The 23,316-nt window shown below is 36.5% G+C and overlaps 1 protein-coding gene across 3 annotated transcripts in view; it reads right to left on the bottom strand.

Moving 5' to 3' along the window:
• Positions 1-23,316, bottom strand: part of LOC117987977 (sodium-independent sulfate anion transporter-like) — a 56,690-nt gene that overhangs the window by 11,909 nt on the left and 21,465 nt on the right. For all 3 annotated transcript variants that reach the window (XM_034975064.2, XM_034975065.2, XM_069502555.1), the window contains exons 6-8: positions 20,028-20,192; positions 6,868-7,029; positions 4,796-4,936 (exon numbers count right to left, since the gene is read on the bottom strand). In XM_034975064.2, the coding sequence (XP_034830955.1) occupies positions 4,796-4,936; positions 6,868-7,029; positions 20,028-20,192 (468 nt within the window). The remainder of the gene's footprint in view (positions 1-4,795; positions 4,937-6,867; positions 7,030-20,027; positions 20,193-23,316) is intronic.

Genomic DNA, 23,316 nt, shown 5'->3' with positions numbered 1-23,316 from the left:
TTCTCTAGTAGAACGGTGATGGAGAAAAAATATTGTAGAGTTCCTGAGCACACTCAAAAATATATCTGATACAAGACCGTTAGGCAGCCGACATTGCTACTGTGTAATAGGTAGACTCAGCAATTTTGCCTTTATTAGTAAAAGAACACCAATAATGTTCGGGCGCAGTGATCTATCTATGTCCAATGTAAATTATGTATTTTATTAAGGCATTTGTCCTGAAAGAGCAAAACGAAGCCCTGTAAATGTCACTTGGCTATCTGTCTGTCTGTCTGCCCGTCTATCCATTCGTATGTCACGGATCTCTGTCTCGTAGACAGAATGATTACAGACCTAAAATTTGGATATTTGGTATAGATTGTAAACGTAAAACAAAGCCGAATATTAATTTAGAAATTCTATTAAATTTTTTTTCATGGCGGGTGATCTACGTGAAAAAAAGCTACAAAAAGATTACTTACCCAGGTATGTGGGGTATCATTGTTTAGTATTATTTAGTAGAATATATTATTATGTTTCTTGGAGTTAACGATATAATATTGATTTAGTAATAGGAGCTTTCTAAAGTATCACAGCATTCGCGGTACGAGTAGGTAGGTACGTATTTACCAGATGACAGTTTAATTCTTTATTGTGTGTTCAAGACAATTTATGTGCAGGATAAAGAGTTTGTTACGCTTATTTTTGTTTTCTCTTGAATCTACAGTGTATTTTTCTTTCCAAGATTTTCAAGTTATGAATTATTACTTTCAAGTTTTGTTACGTAGGTATGTAACTGATAAATGGAAAACCTGCTGGAGCAAACATTATCTATCTATGTAGTCGGCCGTTTATATAGATTTAAAAAACTCTTCATCATCATTGCTGGCCCACTACGGAGAACGGGTCTCAGACTGAGAAGGATTTAAGCCATAGAAGCGTAAACTTGGCCAGCGTGGTCCGCCAAGTTTATTCGAGGGTTCAATCTCGGACTCGCCTCCTCTAACTTTTCGAAGCATTTCGGAGTTATATTCGTAGTAATCAACTCAATATCACTTGTTTTGAAATTGAAGGAATCTGCATGCCTAAAAGTTTTTTTAATTTTAATGCTGCAGGGACTTGGCCACCAAGACTCATGGAATTTCGAAACTGTCGGTTATAAATTGATATTGGAGGTACTTACCAAGTAAAGACTTTTTGAACTTGAGGACCCAACTCCTCAGCCCTCATGCTGTAAGGAATAGCATTCCTAAATCGTGGTGATCCCGCAGACTTTTTATGCATGCGTTTACATGTTTTTACTAAATTTGGTACTGCATCCTTGCATCTCCGGGCTACTATAGATAGGCTACTTTTTGTCCTAGAAAATCAAAAGTTCCCACGGGAATTTTAAAAACCTAAATCCACGCGAGCGAAGCCGTGGGGGTCAGCTAGTAATATAAATAAATAATTATATTAATATTCCACTTCCCACGTATATTGGGCTATTTGCGTCGCCTACACCTCCTTTGATAGCTCCACTGCGGATGAGATTGTATCCGGTGTAATGTAATAAGACGAGGAGACGCCAATCTGCGCGGATTCCAACAGGATTACCTGATTACTTATGTATGTAGTAAAATTGAAGTCTGTTACACGAGCAATTCTATATGAGGATGGTTACAATTCAATTTTCATTGATTATAGCACGAATTTCAGCTGGAAACGTGATTTTCAATAAAAAAACGAATCTACTTCCCAAGCCAAAATTACTTTATAAAAATTAACCGAAAGAGATTTGTATTTGATTTTGTCTATCTCTGTCGTTGAGATAGACAAAACGTCACATACATAGGTATGAGTGACAGAGACAACGCTCTACAAAGCCGAAATATCATTTTAAAGGTCGATATACAATATTTCTTGCCGGCTACTGTAACATTGATTTTTCACAATAGGCATATCTAACGAAATTCGCTACGTACCTATAATTTGTTGAATTACAAAAAAATGGAACTTGAAATTTTTACTATACGTATTGCCATGGAGTCTTAGTGCTAAAAATTTTTTACGAGACATTTCACCGCGATTAATAGCCTCAACTGGTGACAGAAGGGCTGGCTCATTTTTTGCGCAGCGGATCAGCCTAGCTGTCCAGCGCGGAAATGCAGCCAGTATTCTTGGCACCATTCCACGCGGTCATGATTTATATAGTAATTAGATAAGGCTAGCTTTAAGTTTTATTGTATTAAAAAAAAAAAAAAAAAAAAAAAAAAAAAAAACTATACGTATTATAACCAAATTAGAGATATTGATCAAACTTGGAGATGCGATATCTTCACGACCGCTCCGCCGAGAATTAGATTGTAGGTACCCGATGTAAATTGCAATCAAATGAGACGAGAGTCACATGACCTGCTTACTTATTCAAGTAGTCAAATTGAATTCTTAAACCTACACCCTTGAATTTAGATAAGAGTTTGAATTCACCGGTTTTCCCACTAGATTTCAACATGGGGTTATTCAAGGGGCGGATCAACAAATGCCCGAAAGGCCGGCAAGGCACTGGCTGTTCCTCTGATGCTGGGGCATAATAATATCATATACCTACTAGCTTATTACCGCGACTTCGTCCGCATGGACTACACAAATTTCAAACCACTATTTTACCCCCTTAGGGGATGAATTTTCAAAAATCCTTTCTTAGCGAATGTCTACGTCATAATAGCTATCTGCATGCCAAATTTCAGCCCGTTCCGTCCAGTAGTTTCAGCTGTGCGTTGATAGATCTGTCAGTCAGTCAGTCAGTCAGCTTTTCCTTTTATATAATATAAAGATTCGCAACTAGGGAAGCTATTGATACGAGCTATCTTTATTTACACGAGTTAACTTTTAAAATTCTTCATAGCACGTAATATGACCAAACAAAAGAAAAATAATTATTTTAAAACTCCAAACCAAACTCAATAACAAAACGCCCACGAGAAGCGGAAGAAAATAAATTACTCAAGAGGGTGGTGAAGCCAAATTACCCAATATCATAAATCTAATTAATGATCTTTATGGAAATGAAGATACTGAAAGACTTCGGTTTTAAAGTAATTTCTTAATAAAACCAATTAATAACTTTCTATTAAATATCTAGAGTACACTAGTTTCCGGTGTCGATCTATTAATTTAGAATTTACAGAGCTATTTAAGGAATCAGTTTTTCAAGAAGAAGAAGAATATTGTTTTTTTTTTTAATTATAGCTTAACGAAATTGTATCAGAAGCGACACCATAATAACGCTTTTAAATAAATCATTTCACAAAAATCCCCTGCTTATAAATATTTTAAATCACTCTGACAAAAGATTCCACAAAAAAAAACGTTTAGAGCCCTAAAAAAGCCGTGAGCTAAAAGTTCCCTAAAAGAGATTTCCATTTATTTTTCAGGATGCAAGATTGCAAAATAAGCCGTAGCTAAAGCAGCACTGTACTGACGTTATGTATGGCTACATTAAAGGATTCGCTTGCTGCGGAAGTCAACCTCGACAAACTCTAATAGAGTCATACAACCAAAGTAATCGTCCCCTTCCTGCAGGTTGCGAACATACGGAGACGTATCCCGTCTCAACCTGCTGATAAACAACATTAATTATTGAATCGGTTTGTACTAATTTTTGACTTGTGCTAATTTTTATATGGTTAAAAATATAAATTTCCAAAACACACACATATCACACTCACAATATTTCTACATATTTTAATTATTAATGCTCTGTTGGTAAGGGTGATAGATAGTACTGAAGCCGTAAATTTCAAACTTCAACAAGCCAACTAACGGATCTAAGCAAGAATTGAAACTAGACTTTTCACTTAGACTTACAAGGCATCAGCAAACGATCCTATAACAAAATGGAGAAGGAAGTGGAAGATTAAGTGAAGCAGAACATGGAAGCTCAATAGGATATTTCATGTCCTACCATTGTGAATCTGAAACGAGGAAACAAATCGATTCGTACGTGTCCTTAAAATGTCAACTACTTAGGAGTACAGCCCTTCACATCATTCAGTCCGAGGGTGAAGGTTGAATAACAATCCTGTAGAATACCAACAGATAAGCTTTTGGGGCCGATGTCCGAAATGAAGTTTTTAGCTCGGCCTAGACTGGGTGTTCTAAGTGTAACGCTACTGTTTTAGCAACGAATTTCCTACGTATGTTTCTATTGACAATCTAGAGGACCGCATAAGGCCTCAGGGGGTTTATTCACAATGACAGGCGTCACGCAGACGGCACACTGATGCAAAATGAAACTCGGCACCCTTATGCTCGTCTCCCTTTTATGTGCAATTATTTTTACGGAACCGCCATGACGCGAGGATTGAGGCGTTGGTACGGAAAGAGGTGGATAACTGTGATAGAATAGCTGTATGAAACAGATAAAGGAACTCATTTACAGTACACCAAGTTCAGGCGACTTTTTTATTTACTTGCATTTTTATTTGCTTTGCACTATTAGTAGGGTTAAGAGAATTTACAAAACATTGTGCGTATGCAAATATGCGTTTCATAATTTTACTTAAGTAAACCTAGGATAACAAAATATACAGTATGATAACTGCAAGTACAAAAGATCGTAATCAATATAAAATACGGTGCCAGCATGTATGTACGTCTGGAATTTCAATAACCTATGTAAGTAACGTTAGATGAAATAGAAATTATACACCATCAGCTAACTCAGTGTCAGCAAAATCCTAAAAGCTGAACTGTGAGAAATTCTGATCAAGCGCATATTTACCATAAATAAAATTATTTCCTTATAAATTTTATTTCATAATACAGTACTTACTACTAGTGTTCCATAGTCTTTTTAGAATGGCAATGTCGACCATGTGAAGCACAGCGCAAACGATGACCGCCGCTAGCGCTGATCGTGGTATGAAGTAGAAATACGGCGTCAGCAAACTCAGTGTCAGCAAAACTATTATACCTGAAAAAAGAAACACTTAATTTTTAGGGTTCCACTTCGTTATCTGTCTGTCTATCTGGTGCGCGAGTTTTACTCACACTTGGCCTGTTTTTTTTATTTATTCTGATACAAGTTAGCCCTTGACTGTAATCTCATCTGATGGTAAGTGATGAATGATGATGCAGTCTAAGATGGAACCGGGCTAACTGGGGTACCTACGGCAGTTTCATTAAAAACCACACTTTACTCCTGATCGGTTTCTACACGGCATTGCACTGGAACGCTAAATCACCTGGCGGCACGGCTTTCTCGGTAGGGCGGTAACTACCCATGGCCGTAGCGTCTCACCAGACCAGATCAGAGACAATTTAGAAATTATAAATTCCCAAATTGTCAATGCCGGGAATCGAACCTGGGACCTGGGTCGTTTTCGCGTAAAAACTCGCGTATTTGGTTCAGTAATAAATGTCTAGAATAGAAATCCACTAGTAAGTATTGATAGTACAAATCTCCTCAAAACTTAAAATTTCATGGTGATAACAAAAAGCTTAACGCAATTTTAATCAGTACCATTATTATAAATGCGACAGTGGTTTTGTTAGTTTGTTGGTTTGTCCTTCAATCACGTCGCAACGGAGCAATGGATTGACGTGATTTTTTACATGGGTATAGTTATAGACCTGGAGAATGACATAGGCTAATTTTTATCCCAAAAAATGAAAAACCTAAATCCACGCGGACGAAATCGCGGGCATCAGCTTGGAAAATCCATAAAAACATAGCTTAGTAGTTACAATGTTATTTTATCAAAGAGTGCTGAAGGTTTCAAAGTTTGTAACAGATAGTAGTTTAAAGGAGTATGAGTATATCAAAAATTCAAGAGTCAAAGTGAACTATGTTGAAAAGTTTTGAGATTTATGGAACACTGCTTACCCCCGCCGTTTTCAGGCCAAGTGGAAAATGATAGCCCGCGATAATACGTGGTGAATAATATTCTGGGAAACCAATCTGACTTCTTTAAATTAAAACGTACAAGGGGAGTGGACTTAATTAGACCTCTCTGGTGCAGTGGTGTGCTATGTGATTTTATAATTGAGGGGTCCCGTGTTCGATTCCTGGCAGCGGTATTTGAGAAAATGATTTCAAAATATCTTTGATCTGGGGTGATTTCAGTTGTGGCTAGAAACCACCATACGGCAAAGACAAGTGACCAAGCATTTTAGGATTCCAGTACGATGTCACGAAAAAACCTCCCTGCGGCCCAGGTGAGAGTGGATTCGTCCTGCGGGGCGGCGAGCGTGGAAGTCGCGTGGACGTGTCCTAATCGAGGGCGGGTGCCGAATGATGGCATCTCGCCCGCTGCCCGCCCCGTAGGACGCGCCCGCTCCCACCTGGGCCACAGGCTTAGCCTGTACCTATGGGTTTAGTTAAACTGCCCACCACGTCCAAGTTAGCCTGCTGTCATCTTCGACTACCTACATCGTCACTTATCACTAGGTAACGCAGTCGAGAGGTAAATTGTCATCAAGTAAGAAAAATTCGAAGTCTGTTGTAAAACTTTTTTAATTTGTCATACTTATTTAGTATGGACAGGAATGGGAAAACGTTGTGATTTGACATTTTGGCAATTTTCAAAGTTAGTCCCATACTACTGTGGAGCAATGCGGAGATATTTACCAATTAGAATATTGATAGATGACGTTTTCACATAATTTATCAATAATCTGATTGTTCAGCTAAAGTCTGAACTGGCTCTTACATTCAGGGTTCCACTCTTCGCCAGCTACATCTCTTTTCCCCGTGCGGTTTGCGCCTCTGTTCTACAATGTAGGTACAGTGGAGTGGAGTGGACCATTTTTGTGGACCGTTCTTCGTTAATTAATTGTGATTTTTTTGTAACCTCACCAGGCTTAAGTCTTATGTTATAGAGCATGTATATTATAAGTACCTACCCGTGTAAAACCCAGCCGCAGGCGTTTTGACACCCGACGCGTCACTTACAGCGCTTCTCGTGAATGACCCGTTCACTGGGAACGAATGGAAGAAAGCGCCAATAATGTTGCAAGCGCCCAACGCTACAATTTCTTGAGTCGCATCCAAGGTTCTGCCTTTGGCTGAAATAAAATTGTAGGTAAATAAAGGTTTGGCCGCTCAGCGTGCTTGTATCTTGAGTATCTCTCTGATGGACAAAATCCGTCACGAGAAAATCCGTTGGAAAACCATAGTGACCGTCATAGCTCAATGAATTAGCCAGCTGAAGTGGTGTCCGTGAACTTAGCAGAGCATGTGCTAGCAGATCAAAAATAAAAAGGAGTTCTATTCGCATGCAGAAGAGTTCTAGAGTTCCTGATACTTTTTAAAGATAGTTCTGGCGTTTTAACCAAAAAAATCGCAGTTAAAATAATGCTCTGCTAACTTCCGGTAGCAGATCATTTTCGAGCAAAGCAAAAAAAAAAGACAGTTCTGTACGCATGCAGGTCAGTTCTATAGTTCCTCATACTTAATAATGATAGTTCTGGCCATTTAACCTTAAAAAAAATCGATTGAAAAAATTAAAAAAAATTCAAACTTTATAATCACAAGTCATTAAAAAAATTCCAGCAGCTAGAACTCTGATCTGAGAGACTGGAACTCCTCGATTTATTCTAGCTTATTAAACAAGCTATCGAATAAACCTACAAACTTAACCAGAACTTTCATAAAAATGCCAGCAGAGCATACCAGAAGAGTCAATTACTTTAAATTTTCGAACTTAGTATCAAAAGTTATTAAAAAAACTGCAGTAGCTAGAACTCTGATCTGAGAGGCAGGAACTCCTCGATTTATTCTAGCTTATTAAACAAGCTATCGAATAAACCTACAAACTTAACCAGAACTCTCATAAAAATGCCAGCAGAGCATACCAGAAGAGTCAATTACTTTAAATTTTCGAACTTAGTATCAAAAGTTATTAAAAAGAACCCAGCAGCTAGAACTCTGATCTGAGAGGCAGGAACTCCTCGATTTATTCTAGCTTATAAAACAAGCTATCAAATAAACCTACAAACTGAACCAGAACTCTCATACAAATGCCAGCAGAGCATACAAGAAGAGTCAACTACTTTAAATTTTCGAACTTAATATCAAAAGTTATTTAAAAGAATCCAGCAGCTAGAACTCTGATCTGAGAGGCGGGAACTCCTCGATTTATTCTAGCTTATTAAACAAGCTATCGAATAAACCTACAAACTTAACCAGAACTTTCATAAAAATGCCAGCAGAGCATACCAGAAGAGTCAATTACTTTAAATTTTCGAACTTAGTATCAAAAGTTATTAAAAAAACTGCAGTAGCTAGAACTCTGATCTGAGAGGCGGGAACTCCTCGATTTATTCTAGCTTATTAAACAAGCTATCGAATAAACCTACAAACTTAACCAGAACTCTCATAAAAATGCCAGCAGAGCATACAAGAAGAGTCAACTACTTTAAATTTTCGAACTTAATATCAAAAGTTATTTAAAAGAATCCAGCAGCTAGAACTCTGATCTGAGAGGCGGGAACTCCTCGATTTATTCTAGCTTATTAAACAAGCTATCGAATAAACCTACAAACTAAACCAGAACTCTCATAAAAATGCCAGCAGAGCATACAAGAAGTGTCAATTACTTTAAATTTTTGAACTTAGTATCAAAAGTTATTAAAAAAACTCCAGCAGCTAGAACTCTGATCTGAGAGGCGGGAACTCCTTGATTTATTCTAGCTTATTAAACAAGCTATCGAAAAAACCTATTATCTAGCCTGGAACTCTCAAAAAGATGCCAGCAGAGCATACAAGAAGAGTCAACTACTTTAAATTTTCGAACTTAATATCAAAAGTTATTTAAAAGAATCCAGCAGCTAGAACTCTGATCTGAGAGGCGGGAATTCCTCGATTTATTCTAGCTTATTAAACAAGCTATCGAATAAACCTACAAACTAAACCAGAACTCTCATAAAAATGCCAGCAGAGCATACAAGAAGAGTCAATTACTTTAAATTTTTGAACTTAGTATCAAAAGTTATTAAAAAAACTCCAGAAGCTAGAACTCTGATCTGAGAGGCGGGAACTCCTCGATTTATTCTAGCTTATTAAACAAGCTATCGAAAAAACCTATAATCTAGCCTGGAACTCTCAAAAAGATGCCAGCAGAGCATACAAGAAGAGTCAATCACTTCAAATTTTCAAACTTAATATCAAAAGTTATTTAAAAGAATCCAGCAGCTAGAACTCTGATCTGAGAGAGCTAGAATAAATTGAGGAGTTCCCGCCTCTCAGATCAGAGTTCTAGCTACTGCAGTTTTTTTAATAACTTTTGATACTAAGTTCGAAAATTTAAAGTAGTTGACTCTTCTTCTATGCTCTGCTGGCATCTTTTTGAGAGTTCCAGGCTAGATTATAGGTTTTTTCGTTAGCTTGTTTAATAAGCTAGAATAAATCAAGGAGTTCCCGCCTCTCAGATCAGAGTTCTAGCTACTGGAGTTTTTTAAATAACTTTTGATACTAAGTTCGAAAATGTAAAGTAATTGACTCTTCTGGTATGCTCTGCTGGCATTTTTATGAGAGTTCTGGTTCAGTTTGTAGGTTAATTCGATAGCTTGTTTAATAAGCTAGAATAAATCGAGGAGTTCCCGCCTCTCAGATCAGATTTCTAGCTACTGGAGTTTTTTAAATAACTTTTGATACTAAGTTCGAAAATTTAAAGTAATTGACTCTTCTGGTATGCTCTGCTGGCATTTTTATGAGAGTTCTGGTTTAGTTTGTAGGTTTATTCGATAGCTGGTTTAATAAGCTAGAATAAATCGAGGAGTTCCCGCCTCTCAGATCAGAGTTCTAGCTGCTGGATTCTTTTAAATAACTTTTGATATTAAGTTCGAAAATTTAAAGTAGTTGACTCTTCTGGTATGCTCTGCTGGCATTTTTATGAGAGTTCTGGTTTAGTTTTTAGGTTTATTCGATAGCTTGTTTAATAAGCTAGAATAAATCGAGGAGTTCCCGCCTCTCAGATCAGAGTTTTAGCTGCTGGGTTCTTTTTAATAACTTTTGATACTAAGTTCGAAAATTTAAAGTAATTGACTCTTCTGGTATGCTCTGCTGGCATTTTTATGAGAGTTCTGGTTCAGTTTGTAGGTTTATTCGATAGCTTGTTTAATAAGCTAGAATAAATCGAGGAGTTCCCGCCTCTCAGATCAGAGTTCTAGCTACTGGAGTTTTTTTAATAACTTTTGATACTAAGTTCGAAAATTTAAAGTAGTTGACTCTTCTTCTATGCTCTGCTGGCATCTTTTTGAGAGTTCCAGGCTAGATTATAGGTTTTTTCAATAGCTTGTTTAATAAGCTAGAATAAATCGAGGAGTTCCCGCCTCTCAGATCAGAGTTTTAGCTGCTGGGTTCTTTTTAATAACTTTTGATACTAAGTTCGAAAATTTAAAGTAATTGACTCTTCTGGTATGCTCTGCTGGCATTTTTATGAGAGTTCTGGTTCAGTTTGTAGGTTTATTCGATAGCTTGTTTAATAAGCTAGAATAAATCGAGGAGATCCCGCCTCTCAGATCAGAGTTCTAGCTACTGGAGTTTTTTTAATAACTTTTGATACTAAGTTCGAAAATTTAAAGTAGTTGACTCTTCTTCTATGCTCTGCTGGCATCTTTTTGAGAGTTCCAGGCTAGATTATAGGTTTTTTCAATAGCTTGTTTAATAAGCTAGAATAAATCGAGGAGTTCCCGCCTCTCAGATCAGAGTTCTAGCTGATGGATTCTTTTAAATAACTTTTGATATTAAGTTCGAAAATTTAAAGTAGTTGACTCTTCTTGTATGCTCTGCTGGCATTTTTATGAGAGTTCTGGTTAAGTTTGTAGATTTATTCGATAGCTTGTTTAATAAGCTAGAATAAATCGAGGAGTTCCCGCCTCTCAGATCAGAGTTCTAGCTGCTGGATTCTTTAAAATAACTTTTGATATTTTGTTCGAAAATTAAAAGTAGTTGACTCTTCTTGTATGCTCTGCTGGCATTTTTATGAGAGTTCTGGTTCAGTTTGTAGGTTTATTTGATAGCTTGTTTAATAAGCAAGAATAAATCGAGGAGTTCCCGCCTCTCAGATCAGAGTTCTAGCTGCTGGGTTCTTTTTAATAACTTTTGATACTAAGTTCGAAAATTTAAAGTAATTGACTCTTCTGGTATGCTCTGCTGGCATTTTTATGAGAGTTCTGGTTAAGTTTGTAGGTTTATTCGATAGCTTATTTAATAAGCTAGAATAAATCGAGGAGTTCCCGCCTCTCAGATCAGAGTTCTAGCTGCTGGATTCTTTAAAATAACTTTTGATATTAAGTTCGAAAATTAAAAGTAGTTGACTCTTCTTGTATGCTCTGCTGGCATTTTTATGAGAGTTCTGGTTCAGTTTGTAGGTTTATTTGATAGCTTGTTTAATAAGCTAGAATAAATCGAGGAGTTCCCGCCTCTCAGATCAGAGTTCTAGCTACTGGAGTTTTTTTAATAACTTTTGATATTAAGTTCGAAAATTAAAAGTAGTTGACTCTTCTTGTATGCTCTGCTGGCATTTTTATGAGAGTTCTGGTTCAGTTTGTAGGTTTATTTGATAGCTTGTTTAATAAGCAAGAATAAATCGAGGAGTTCCCGCCTCTCAGATCAGAGTTCTAGCTGCTGGGTTCTTTTTAATAACTTTTGATACTAAGTTCGAAAATTTAAAGTAATTGACTCTTCTGGTATGCTCTGCTGGCATTTTTATGAGAGTTCTGGTTAAGTTTGTAGATTTATTCGATAGCTTGTTTAATAAGCTAGAATAAATCGAGGAGTTCCCGCCTCTCAGATCAGAGTTCTAGCTGCTGGATTCTTTAAAATAACTTTTGATACTAAGTTCGAAAATTTAAAGTAGTTGACTCTTCTTCTATGCTCTGCTGGCATCTTTTTGAGAGTTCCAGGCTAGATTATAGGTTTTTTCAATAGCTTGTTTAATAAGCTAGAATAAATCGAGGAGTTCCCGCCTCTCAGATCAGAGTTCTAGCTGATGGATTCTTTTAAATAACTTTTGATATTAAGTTCGAAAATTTAAAGTAGTTGATTCTTCTTGTATGCTCTGCTGGCATTTTTATGAGAGTTCTGGTTAAGTTTGTAGATTTATTCGATAGCTTGTTTAATAAGCTAGAATAAATCGAGGAGTTCCCGCCTCTCAGATCAGAGTTCTAGCTGCTGGGTTCTTTTTAATAACTTTTGATACTAAGTTCGAAAATTTAAAGTAATTGACTCTTCTGGTATGCTCTGCTGGCATCTTTTTGAGAGTTCCAGGCTAGATAATAGGTTTTTTCGATAGCTTATTTAATAAGCTAGAATAAATCGAGGAGTTCCCGCCTCTCAGATCAGAGTTCTAGCTGATGGATTCTTTTAAATAACTTTTGATATTAAGTTCGAAAATTTAAAGTAGTTGACTCTTCTTGTATGCTCTGCTGGCATTTTTATGAGAGTTCTGGTTCAGTTTGTAGGTTTATTTGATAGCTTGTTTAATAAGCTAGAATAAATCGAGGAGTTCCCGCCTCTCAGATCAGAGTTCTAGCTACTGGAGTTTTTTTAATAACTTTTGATATTAAGTTCGAAAATTAAAAGTAGTTGACTCTTCTTGTATGCTCTGCTGGCATTTTTATGAGAGTTCTGGTTCAGTTTGTAGGTTTATTTGATAGCTTGTTTAATAAGCTAGAATAAATCGAGGAGTTCCCGCCTCTCAGATCAGAGTTCTAGCTGCTGGGTTCTTTTTAATAACTTTTGATACTAAGTTCGAAAATTTAAAGTAATTGACTCTTCTGGTATGCTTTGCTGGCATTTTTATGAGAGTTCTGGTTAAGTTTGTAGATTTTTTCGATAGCTTGTTTAATAAGCTAGAATAAATCGAGGAGTTCCCGCCTCTCAGATCAGAGTTCTAGCTACTGGAGTTTTTTAAATAACTTTTGATACTAAGTTCGAAAATTTAAAGTAATTGACTCTTCTGGTATGCTCTGCTGGCATTTTTATGAGAGTTCTGGTTTAGTTTGTAGGTTTATTCGATAGCTTGTTTAATAAGCTAGAATAAATCGAGGAGTTCCCGCCTCTCAGATCAGAGTTCTAGCTACTGGAGTTTTTTAAATAACTTTTGATACTAAGTTCGAAAATGTAAAGTAATTGACTCTTCTGGTATGCTCTGCTGGCATTTTTATGAGAGTTCTGGTTTAGTTTGTAGGTTTATTCGATAGCTTGTTTAATAAGCTAGAATAAATCGAGGAGTTCCCGCCTGTCAGATCAGAGTTCTAGCTACTGGAGTTTTTTAAATAACTTTTGATACTAAGTTCGAAAATTTAAAGTAATTGACTCTTCTGGTATGCTCTGCTGGCATTTTTATGAAAGTTCTGGTTAAGTTTGTAGGTTTATTCGATAGCTTGTTTAATAAGCTAGAATAAATCGAGGAGTTCCCGCCTCTCAGATCAGAGTTCTAGCTGCTGGATTCTTTAAAATAACTTTTGATATTAAGTTCGAAAATTTAAAGTAGTTGACTCTTCTTGTATGCTCTGCTGGCATCTTTTTGAGAGTTCCAGGCTAGATAATAGGTTTTGTCGATAGCTTGTTTAATAAGCTAGAATGAATCAAGGAGTTCCCGCCTCTCAGATCAGAGTTTTAGCTGCTGGAGTTTTTTTAATAACTTTTGATACTAAGTTCAAAAATTTAAAGTAATTGACTCTTCTTGTATGCTCTGCTGGCATTTTTATGAGAGTTCTGGTTTAGTTTGTAGGTTTATTCGATAGCTTGTTTAATAAGCTAGAATAAATCGATGAGTTCCCGCCTCTCAGATCAGAGTTCTAGCTGCTGGAATTTTTTGAATGACTTGTGATTATAAAGTTTGAATTTTTTTTTCATTTTTTCAATCGATTTTTTTTAAGCTTAAATGGCCAGAACTATCATTATTAAGTATGAGGAACTATAGAACTGACCTGCATGCGTACAGAACTGTCTTTTTTTTTTGCTTTGCTCGAAAATGATCTGCTACCGGAAGTTAGCAGAGCATTATTTTAACTGCGATTTTTTTGGTTAAAACGCCAGAACTATCTTTAAAAAGTATCAGGAACTCTAGAACTCTTCTGCATGCGAATAGAACTCCTTTTTATTTTTGATCTGCTAGCACATGCTCTGCTAAGTTCACGGACACGCTGAAGTGGCAGTAGGCAGGCCACATGTGCCGCAGAACCGATGGCCGCTGGGGCAGACGTGTTCTGGAGTAGAGACCGCGTATCGGCAAGTGCAGTATGGGTACGAGCTCTAACCCGCTGGACTGAAGACCTTAAGAAGGTAGCGGGAAGTGGGTGGATGAGGAAGGCGGAGGATCGTGTGTGGTGGCGCGCTCTTTGGGAAGGTCTATATCCCGCAGTAGACGCAAACAGGCTGATTGATTGATTGAAAGGTTAGGCCATCTACGTAGGCTATGTGTTTTGCCTTAGGAATATTGGTTAAGCCACTTTTTTTTCAAATATGATACGAAGTCGATATTTAATTAACTCATACTATCAGATAGATATCAGATAAACGTAAACATCAGATACACAGGCCATCCGTTTACCTGACGTTTACGTTTGATACTGAGATAGCTTTTATCTCAGAGAAGTACATCTTTATCCCAGAAAATCAAAGTGTTCCCACGGGATTTTTAAATACCTAACTTAAATCCACGCGGATGAAGTCCCGGGCATAGAATAAGATTTTGAATTTATAATAGTTTAACCAGCTTCTACCGATGGGTCTTTAAAACCCCCATACAAACTTCTGTTTTCCCTAAGAAAAATTAGGCTAATTTATAACTTGCATTAGTTCTTTATCTGCCTACAAAAGTTCCATCAAAATTTTATCCGGCGATTTAAAATTAGCCCATTTAATTAGACAGACATCTACATTAACATACCCACTCATAATTCAAATCAATGTTTAATCAAAATGACTAGAGTGAACTGAATAATTAAAAAAAACAAAAATGTTCGCTAAAAGCCGAGAGATTTTTTTAAATCACTAACACTGATAAATGACATACATTTCCATTAACCGCCTTACTTGGAAAACATGTGATGCATTTTAACCAAATTGTTCTGTGCTCAATTTATGAACTCTGGCATCGTACCTATAGTATGCGACAGGTCAAGATCGCAATCGGGGTATGATGTTGGGATACGCCCCGCACACCCGCACGTCACCCGCGTTCGCCCGCCCGTGCGGGTGTGCGGGGCGTTCCCTCCCAGATTGCCATTTCGACCTGTCGCGTACTATACACGTATAATGACAGTAACCATAAAAGTAACACAGGTTCGCGTAACGACGCTTTGTATAGGAATAGCTTTCATAATACCAGGCGGGCACGACACGATACCGATTTCAATGACGGAGTTATGAAATACGAGTAGTCTAGCGTTTCGTGAAAAAATTGGGTCGTTCGACCTCTTTACATATAATCGGAATCGGCTTCGCTCAGTAGGTAGCTGAATCTACTAGGCAAATTGATCAACTACTTAAAATCGAATACCTACCATCAAATCCATACCTACTAATATTATACCACCCACAGTGTGACCCTCTCCGAACTTTTCATAAACAGCTGATCGGAATATTTATATTTTAGTGTTTTTTTTGTTTTTTTTTAACTAGTTGGTACAATTACAACTAGGTGATTCCTTATGGTAATTAGGTAAAAAATTAAAAAAAGATTTTTAAAGTCATTCAAACGCTGAGGGACTCTATATACCTATATAGGTAGGTAATACCTACTAAATGCCCGGTTTCAGTTTTCGTTAGCAGAGTATAATATCTCTTACGCCCTATTTATTTAACTATAAGTATAACACCTGTATTATAGCACCGTTATACTCAGATTAGTTTATACACAGCAATTGTATCGTTCAGTGTAAAATTCTATTTTTTGTTATTCTTTTATTTCTTATGAATAATGCACAACTACAAAAATATAACTCCTACTTTGCTGATGACACTGACCTGAATTTTGGGCTACATTTTTAGCATTGAATTTTATGTGAAGTGTGTTTATGTAGTTGTTACGACCTACAATTTACTTTTGTCATTGTTCTGATTCCCATATTTTCATGTTTAGATTTAGTTGATTATTTTATTATTATTTAACTTATTATGCAGTAGATTTAATAACATAACTTATTGATACACACTCTACACTTCAAGGCTAACTTATTCGTCAAGAAAAGCTAGCAGATAGACCGATTTATACATAATAATATCAGTACCTACGGAAGTATGGATCTATTACGTAAAAGGTTTTTTAGGAATTTTTAACTAAGCAATCTCACAATCTTCTCCCGGACTATAATATTAAGCTAAATGTAATTTAATACAAACACATGAATGCCCCGAGCATCTGTGGTGCTCGTAATTTGTTTCAGTAATTTGAACCACTATTTCTCGTTTTGTATGAATTTCAAACTTTTTGTTAAATTGTATTGTATTATTTTCTTTTACACCAAAGGCATGCGGACAAGTTGACATTCTAACAACCTAGCAATATAAAATTTTCTTTCGTTCAAAATAAAAGCTCTAGTTTTTCTAACACATCTTTCCTCTGTTTGTATTATAAAAGTCGTTGCTGTATATACCTTAAAGAAAAATCATAATGATGATCATGATCAACCCATCTTCGGCTCACTATAGAGCATGGGTCTCCTCTCAGAGAGAGAAGGGGTTTAGCCCTAGTCTACCACGCTGGCCAAGTGTGGATTCCCAGACTTCACAAGCCTTTGAGTTGAGACCATTATGGAGAGCTCTCAAGCATGCAGGTTTCCTCATGATGTTTATCCTTCACCGTTCCGTCACCGTAAAGAAAAATGCGTCATAGTAGGTAATTAAAAAAGTAAGATCATAGGTACACTATACCCTATAGGTACCTATACTATACCTAGTTACTTGCATAAGCAGGATGTAAGCTATGTTCCCAATAGATGATGCTTGCGATTTCGTCCACGTGTTTTTTTTAAAGAATTCCGAGGTTCTGATAGAACTCTTTGATTTCCGGAACAAATTTTTAGTTTATTGTTTCATACCAAACAGTTTTACATTGGCGTTCCTGAGATTTCGTTTCAAACAAGTAATAAAGATTACAGTACTTTTTTTAATTTGAATATTTACACGCAATTTAAGATCTTAATTCAGTAGAATATAGAGTCTATATTTGTATAATTTGATAAAATCTTTGCTGCTGTACGTCTCATTACTGCTGTTAATTAGTAAGCATAACCAAAGACCACTCAAGTCGTTCCGACCTAGGGTTACCAGTCTAAGATTTTGTTTAATAAATCGCATAAAAACCTTTATTAATTTTTGTTCTCAAGACATACTGTAGGTATTATTGATGTTTTGTCTTTGGTTAAGTAGCAACTAATCCGTTCTTAGATTTTAAAAACATCGATTAATCTGTTTACTAAATTTGCTATTCTCTTAAAACTTTCTAGTGCAATTAATTATAACCTATTGGATACGTTTATTTAAAATGAGTAATTTGAACAAATTTATAATATCAAGTACATCAAATTTTAAACCTCACCGATGCCACTGCATCAAAGCATTGTGCCCAAAAAATATATAAGCAGCATCATCCAATAAGATAATAGAGAATAAAAATTATTAATACGTAAAAAGTGTTCAGTTCTATTAATTAATTACTCAAATCGTCGACTAAAATTATGAAATATGTACCTAATATTCGATTTGAAGACTTTATTTTACTGTCAAACAACGTGTAATTTTGTGTCTCAACTTTCATCGGCACCCTCTAATAGGCTAGTTGACACTTTTTTTAAGTTGGTCTTAAATGGTTAATATTTGTCCTATTAGATCAAAAAAATTAACACTATATTTTTTTGCGCCCTAAAAACCGTAAAACTTTAATTTAAAAATATATTTTTCTTAGACAGCTGAAAACACTGTCGGCCATGTTTGACCGATAGATTATCTGTGCTCTGATGTCATGCATTTGTAAACAACAGCATAACCTCCCAAAGTTTAATAAACATGACTTCTATACTAGTTTACATGAAAAATATAGTAAATATCGTTATTGTATCATCCGAGAATGTAAAAACGCATCGATAAAGACCACAGGAAAGTTGTGGATTAGGGTGCCCAGTGAAATAAATATACGTAACACGCGAAGACTTGCTTAAAGGGATCCTATATGACTAACGACTTCAACCCAAATTTATTTTTGCAAAGATCACTTTGTTGTAAGTCTTACTTAATAACTTATTCAATTTATAAAGAGAAAACGATATTTTTTTACGTTTACTATGAGTTTTTAGAAATATATAAAAACTAGCATATGCTCGTGACTTCGCCCGCGTGGACTTCATAAATTTCAAACCCCCATTAACCCACTCAGGGGTGGAATTTCAAAAAATCTTTTCCTAGTGGATACCTTCTCTTTACCTACAAAGAACACACCCACTAAATTTCATGTATCTAGGACCAGCTGTTTAGATGTTTAGGCTGTGCGTTGATATATAAGTTAGTCAGGACTTTAAATTTTATATATATGGATACTACGTTAGTCCCCGCGTGACATAGAGATGACATTTCTTTGTTTACATATTTAATGACGTCACATCATGGCTGACAGCGTTTTCTGCGTTTCAAATAAAAATAAAAACTGTATTTTTTAAAATTGGATTTATATATCCATCCTGCGTTTTTAATAATTGTTATTGATATATTTCGTTGTCTTAAGCAAAATACTAGCAAAATACTATAAAATAAAAGCTTAATAAATAATCATTTATTGGATGAAATTAGATAGGAGTCAAGTAGCCTATTAATGGCCAGATGGAGTTGGTGACAAGTGACAACCCTACTTCAACCGTTTTTAGTATTTACTCTGCGACTACTCTTTCAACCTAAGACGACTTTCATGTTAAAAGTGTTCAGTATTCAAATGAAATTAAGAGCTTCGTGAGTTCATTTTGTGAGGTGAAATTTAATGGTGGCAAAGTGTGATTAGAAATGTGCGGTCTCCTTAGCGACTGGCAGTGCTAAGGCATAATTATTAAGCAAATAATTGGATTAAGCCTTAATGTTACCCTAGGTTCAAATAATAAATACCAGGCTATTACGGGAACCAACATAATAATAACAGCTTTGTACATATTAGCATTAAATATCACTTGCTTTAACGGTGAAGGAAAACATTGTGATTGGCTTCCAATACCGGGATACCGGTATTGTCCAATACCGAGATCCCGGACTTTTAACATCTTTTTTCAATACAAGTATTGAAATGTCTAATACCAGGATACTGGTATTGGCGATAATATAGACTACACAGTGACAGATCCTCATTCTATTGCATACTCATATTTTACTAGCTTATTCAAAACTTGTTCGGAATTTGTGTAGTCCACGCGGACGAAGTCACAAATTTCGAACTCCTATTTTACCCCGTTAGGGGTAGAATTTTCAAAAATCATTTCTTAGCGGATATATACGTCATAATAGCTATCTGCATACTAAATTTCAGCCCGATCCGTCCAGTAGTTTGAGCTGTGCGTTCATAGATCAGTCAGTCAGTCAGTCAGTCACCTTTTCCTTTTATATATTTAGACATTTTTTATTCGACTAAGATTAAAACATGTATTTCTCCGTGTAGGTACGCACGCGGATTGAACCTATCGCCGGCTCACACTACTTAGGATGGGTATGAATTCACAGCAAATCAGAATGAGAATGGTTTGGCCATAGTCTACCACGCTGGTCAATAAAATTGCGGTTTGGCAGACTTTACACACCTTTGAGAATATTATGGAAAACTCTCAGGCATGCAGGTTTCCTCACGATGTTTTCCTTCATTCTTAAGGCAAGAGATTTTCACATACTTAGCTCCGAAAACTTACCCGGGATTGAACCCCAGACCCTCGACTAGGGGGCCAACGTTTTAACCACTAGGCTATCAGCGCTTTACCTACGATTTTTCTCAATCATTCCCTTACACCGTGAAGCCCACTCATGTACTTAACAGTAGGTAGGTATACTATGTACAAATAATTACTATGAAGTACCTACTCACAGAATGCTTTAGCGATGGCGACGTTGGAAATGACTCCGACAAGAGGCACTACAATCAGACCCGATCCAAGATGTGAAAACATTTCTCCAGCGCCAAACGTAGTGTTGCCAACCGTTGTTTGAAACGGTGGAAGCTCTGGTTTTGGTAGCCCTGGAGTTATGTCACCTGAAAAAGGGTAAGATTAATTTAATAAAAATAATTAAGTATCAAGTACTAACAGAACTTTATAAAGGCTTAATACACACCTACAGAGTGAACTGGGGCCAAGGCCAATTAGATTTTTTTTATAACAATCCAAAAAAAACGGCCAAGTGCGAGTCAGGCTCGCGCACTGAGGGTTCCGTACTACAGTCGTATTTTGTCGACATTTTGCACGATAAATCAAAAACTATGATGCATAAAAATAAACAAAAATCTGTCTTAGAATGCACAAGTGAAGCCCTTTCATATGATAGCCCACTTGATATAAAATTATCTTTGAAAATTGAAAACACTGATTATTAGTTCATGACCACAATTTAATTTTTTTGTGTGATGTAACCACAAATTCACGGTTTTCAGATTTTCCCCTAATTATGTCTGCTATAAGACCTACCTACCTGCCAAATTTCATGATTCAAGGTCAAAGGGAAGTACCCTATAGGTTTTCTTGACAGACACGACAGACGGACGGACATACAGACAGACAGATACAAACCCTAAAAATGCTGCGTCTCTGGTATATATACTCTCTAGGTGAGCGTTGCACCTAAGGAATGAAAACTCGGTAATTTTATATCTAATTTCAAACTATGAGCTTTAAATACCAATATGATGACTAAACTCGCCTGAAAGCGACATCGAGTGCTTTCCCAGCGTATCCAAGTATTCCAAGTAGTTTTCCTTTACCTACTGTACATTGACGGAAAATATTTGGAAAATAATAGCAATACATCAACAATTACTCACGCTAATGCCGACATACGTGTATTCTAACTGACCACTTGATCAATAATATGCCTGACTTGGCAATTTTGCTGAATCGCCTGAATTTCAGTAAGGCCGGTACCCCATTAAAACTTGATCGAATCGGTCTAAGGCCACCAACGATAGTCTATAAACAATTGTTATAAATTCACATTTCCTACAGCCGGATTTTGTGGTTATTGTTTCATTCGGTCATCTTTTCTAGAAGTCGGAAATGCAGTACTTAGCTACTACAAAATTTTATACTTAAAGAAATAGCCACTCAGCCGTATTTTTAGTAGTAATTCATTGTCGAATGTCAAGTTTTTCAGACTGTATTTTTCATGTCAACATTAACTGTGCATAAAGCTATATCGTCGAGAAATGGATGGAAAAACATCGTGATTTGACTGACAGATTTACGCTATGTTAAGGTTAATTTTTAAAAGTCACACTTAAGGGACCATTTTCAACCTCTATTTTGTTTTAGTGAATAACAATTTAAGGGTAAAACTAAGGGTAAAACAACATTCTCTACATATTCCCGCTCCATACCTACTACCCATTTACGGTTCGCGAAATACAAACAGCATATCATGCTAAAGAGACAGCTTGCTGCAGTGCAACACCGTAAATAATACGCCGTATGGTTGCTGCACGTCACGTATATTTCTCTCTACGCGACAAAAATATAAACTGAATTGCTACCACTGGAAGTACTTTACAATAAATCTTACTGTTATACTTGAACAAGCTTTACACATGACTGTAAATTAAACACGCAGTGCAACGCGCGGCGGATTAGATTTTAATTTATCACTTAGCTGAAGTTGTGTAGCATTGTCTGAGTGGTTTCAGGTTTTTGGAAATTCCGTCGAAACTCTTTGGTTCAATATAAAAGTAGATTCCTCCTCCGGGATGCAAGCTGTATTTTGTCAAAAATTGTATTTTCGCCTTTCGTCAAAATCAGTAAAACGGGTGGGCCTTTGCAAATCCCTTAAAAACTTTTTGATTTTCCGAATTAAAAAGAGTATACTTAATAATATGTGCGTCTCCGAGATGCAAGAGAGATCTATGGTTCCTTACACCAAACTCCTAACTCCTAAAATCTATATAAATAAAAATGAACCGCCAAAATGTATGTAACTCCCAAAGACTGCAAGAATTGGATAATGCTTTTTTGTTGTGTTTGTAATTGTCAGGATAAGGTTTGTATGAAGAATCCACGGGAAAAGACAGTTCCCACGGGACACGGACAAAGTCGCGGGCAACAGCTAGTAACTAATAAATCAGCTGTTACAATGCGAAGTAGGTATAATACGCAACAGGTCAAGATGGCAATAGGGATGCCCAACCGCACCGCCCCCACGCTAACCCTGTGCGGGCGAACGCGGGTGACGTGTGCCGTGTGATCGCCATCTCGAACTGTCGCGTATATACATTGTCGCAAGTCACAATGACGTGAAATGTACAGCTAATTCTCCGTCGCGTCGGTTCACTTTTTGTTGATAAATTGATATTTCCTTCTCATTATTGCCAAAGTCTATTATCGAGTTGATGTAATCTGCTTTCTCTCGGTCGAGTTCGTGAACTGCTTCTATTCAATTTCCGGTCAAATTCAATTAAGGTGACGCAGGACGCTCGACCGAAATTGGCAGCGCACGTGGGTAACATGTTTGCTTTTCACTTGACATTGTATGAGAAAGTTGAGAGGCACGATGATTTTCACCGAAATCAAGCGCGCGATAAGGGTTTAGGAAAAGTATTTTTGAGAAAAAACTGCTGAATTTATGTTTGCAAAGTAAAGTTATTTCAACTAATGAATAAATAAACTACGTCTAATGATAAATTGTTTTAGAATTTTCATATCCCTAATCTTATTTATTTACGCCCAAAGTTGTCATTAATTTAGTGTTAAAATAGGAATCTTTTGAGCCTCGTAACTTTTTAATCAATATTTTTTTCAATGTTTTATATATCAATAAACCTAGATAATGACGAGATAAATCGATATAATTCTTAGTTTTGTGCGTACAATATCGAATATTGTTGTATTTTCCCTCCTACGTTTGTATGAAGAAAGCACCGAACTGAGTCCCCTTAAGTAATTGTTGACGAAATATATTGCGTAAACATTTAGGTTTAAGATATTTTTTCCTCATATTTAGGCCAAGCCTTTATTGTAACTTCCTCGTTGGTCTAGTGTAAAGGTGAGGATGAGGAGATCTTGGGTTGTATTCCCGGGTCGCACCAAAAAATAGTCAGATACCTACCTACTGGGGCTTTCTGTCAAGAAATTCACAATAGTTACTAACCCGGAGTTATGAAGTTGGCAATGTTTCAC

This window comes from Maniola hyperantus, chromosome 13 (genome assembly GCF_902806685.2).
Source record: "Maniola hyperantus chromosome 13, iAphHyp1.2, whole genome shotgun sequence".
Classification (NCBI taxonomy): Eukaryota; Metazoa; Arthropoda; class Insecta; order Lepidoptera; family Nymphalidae; genus Maniola; species Maniola hyperantus.
This window is presented reverse-complemented; position numbering and strand designations above follow the sequence as displayed.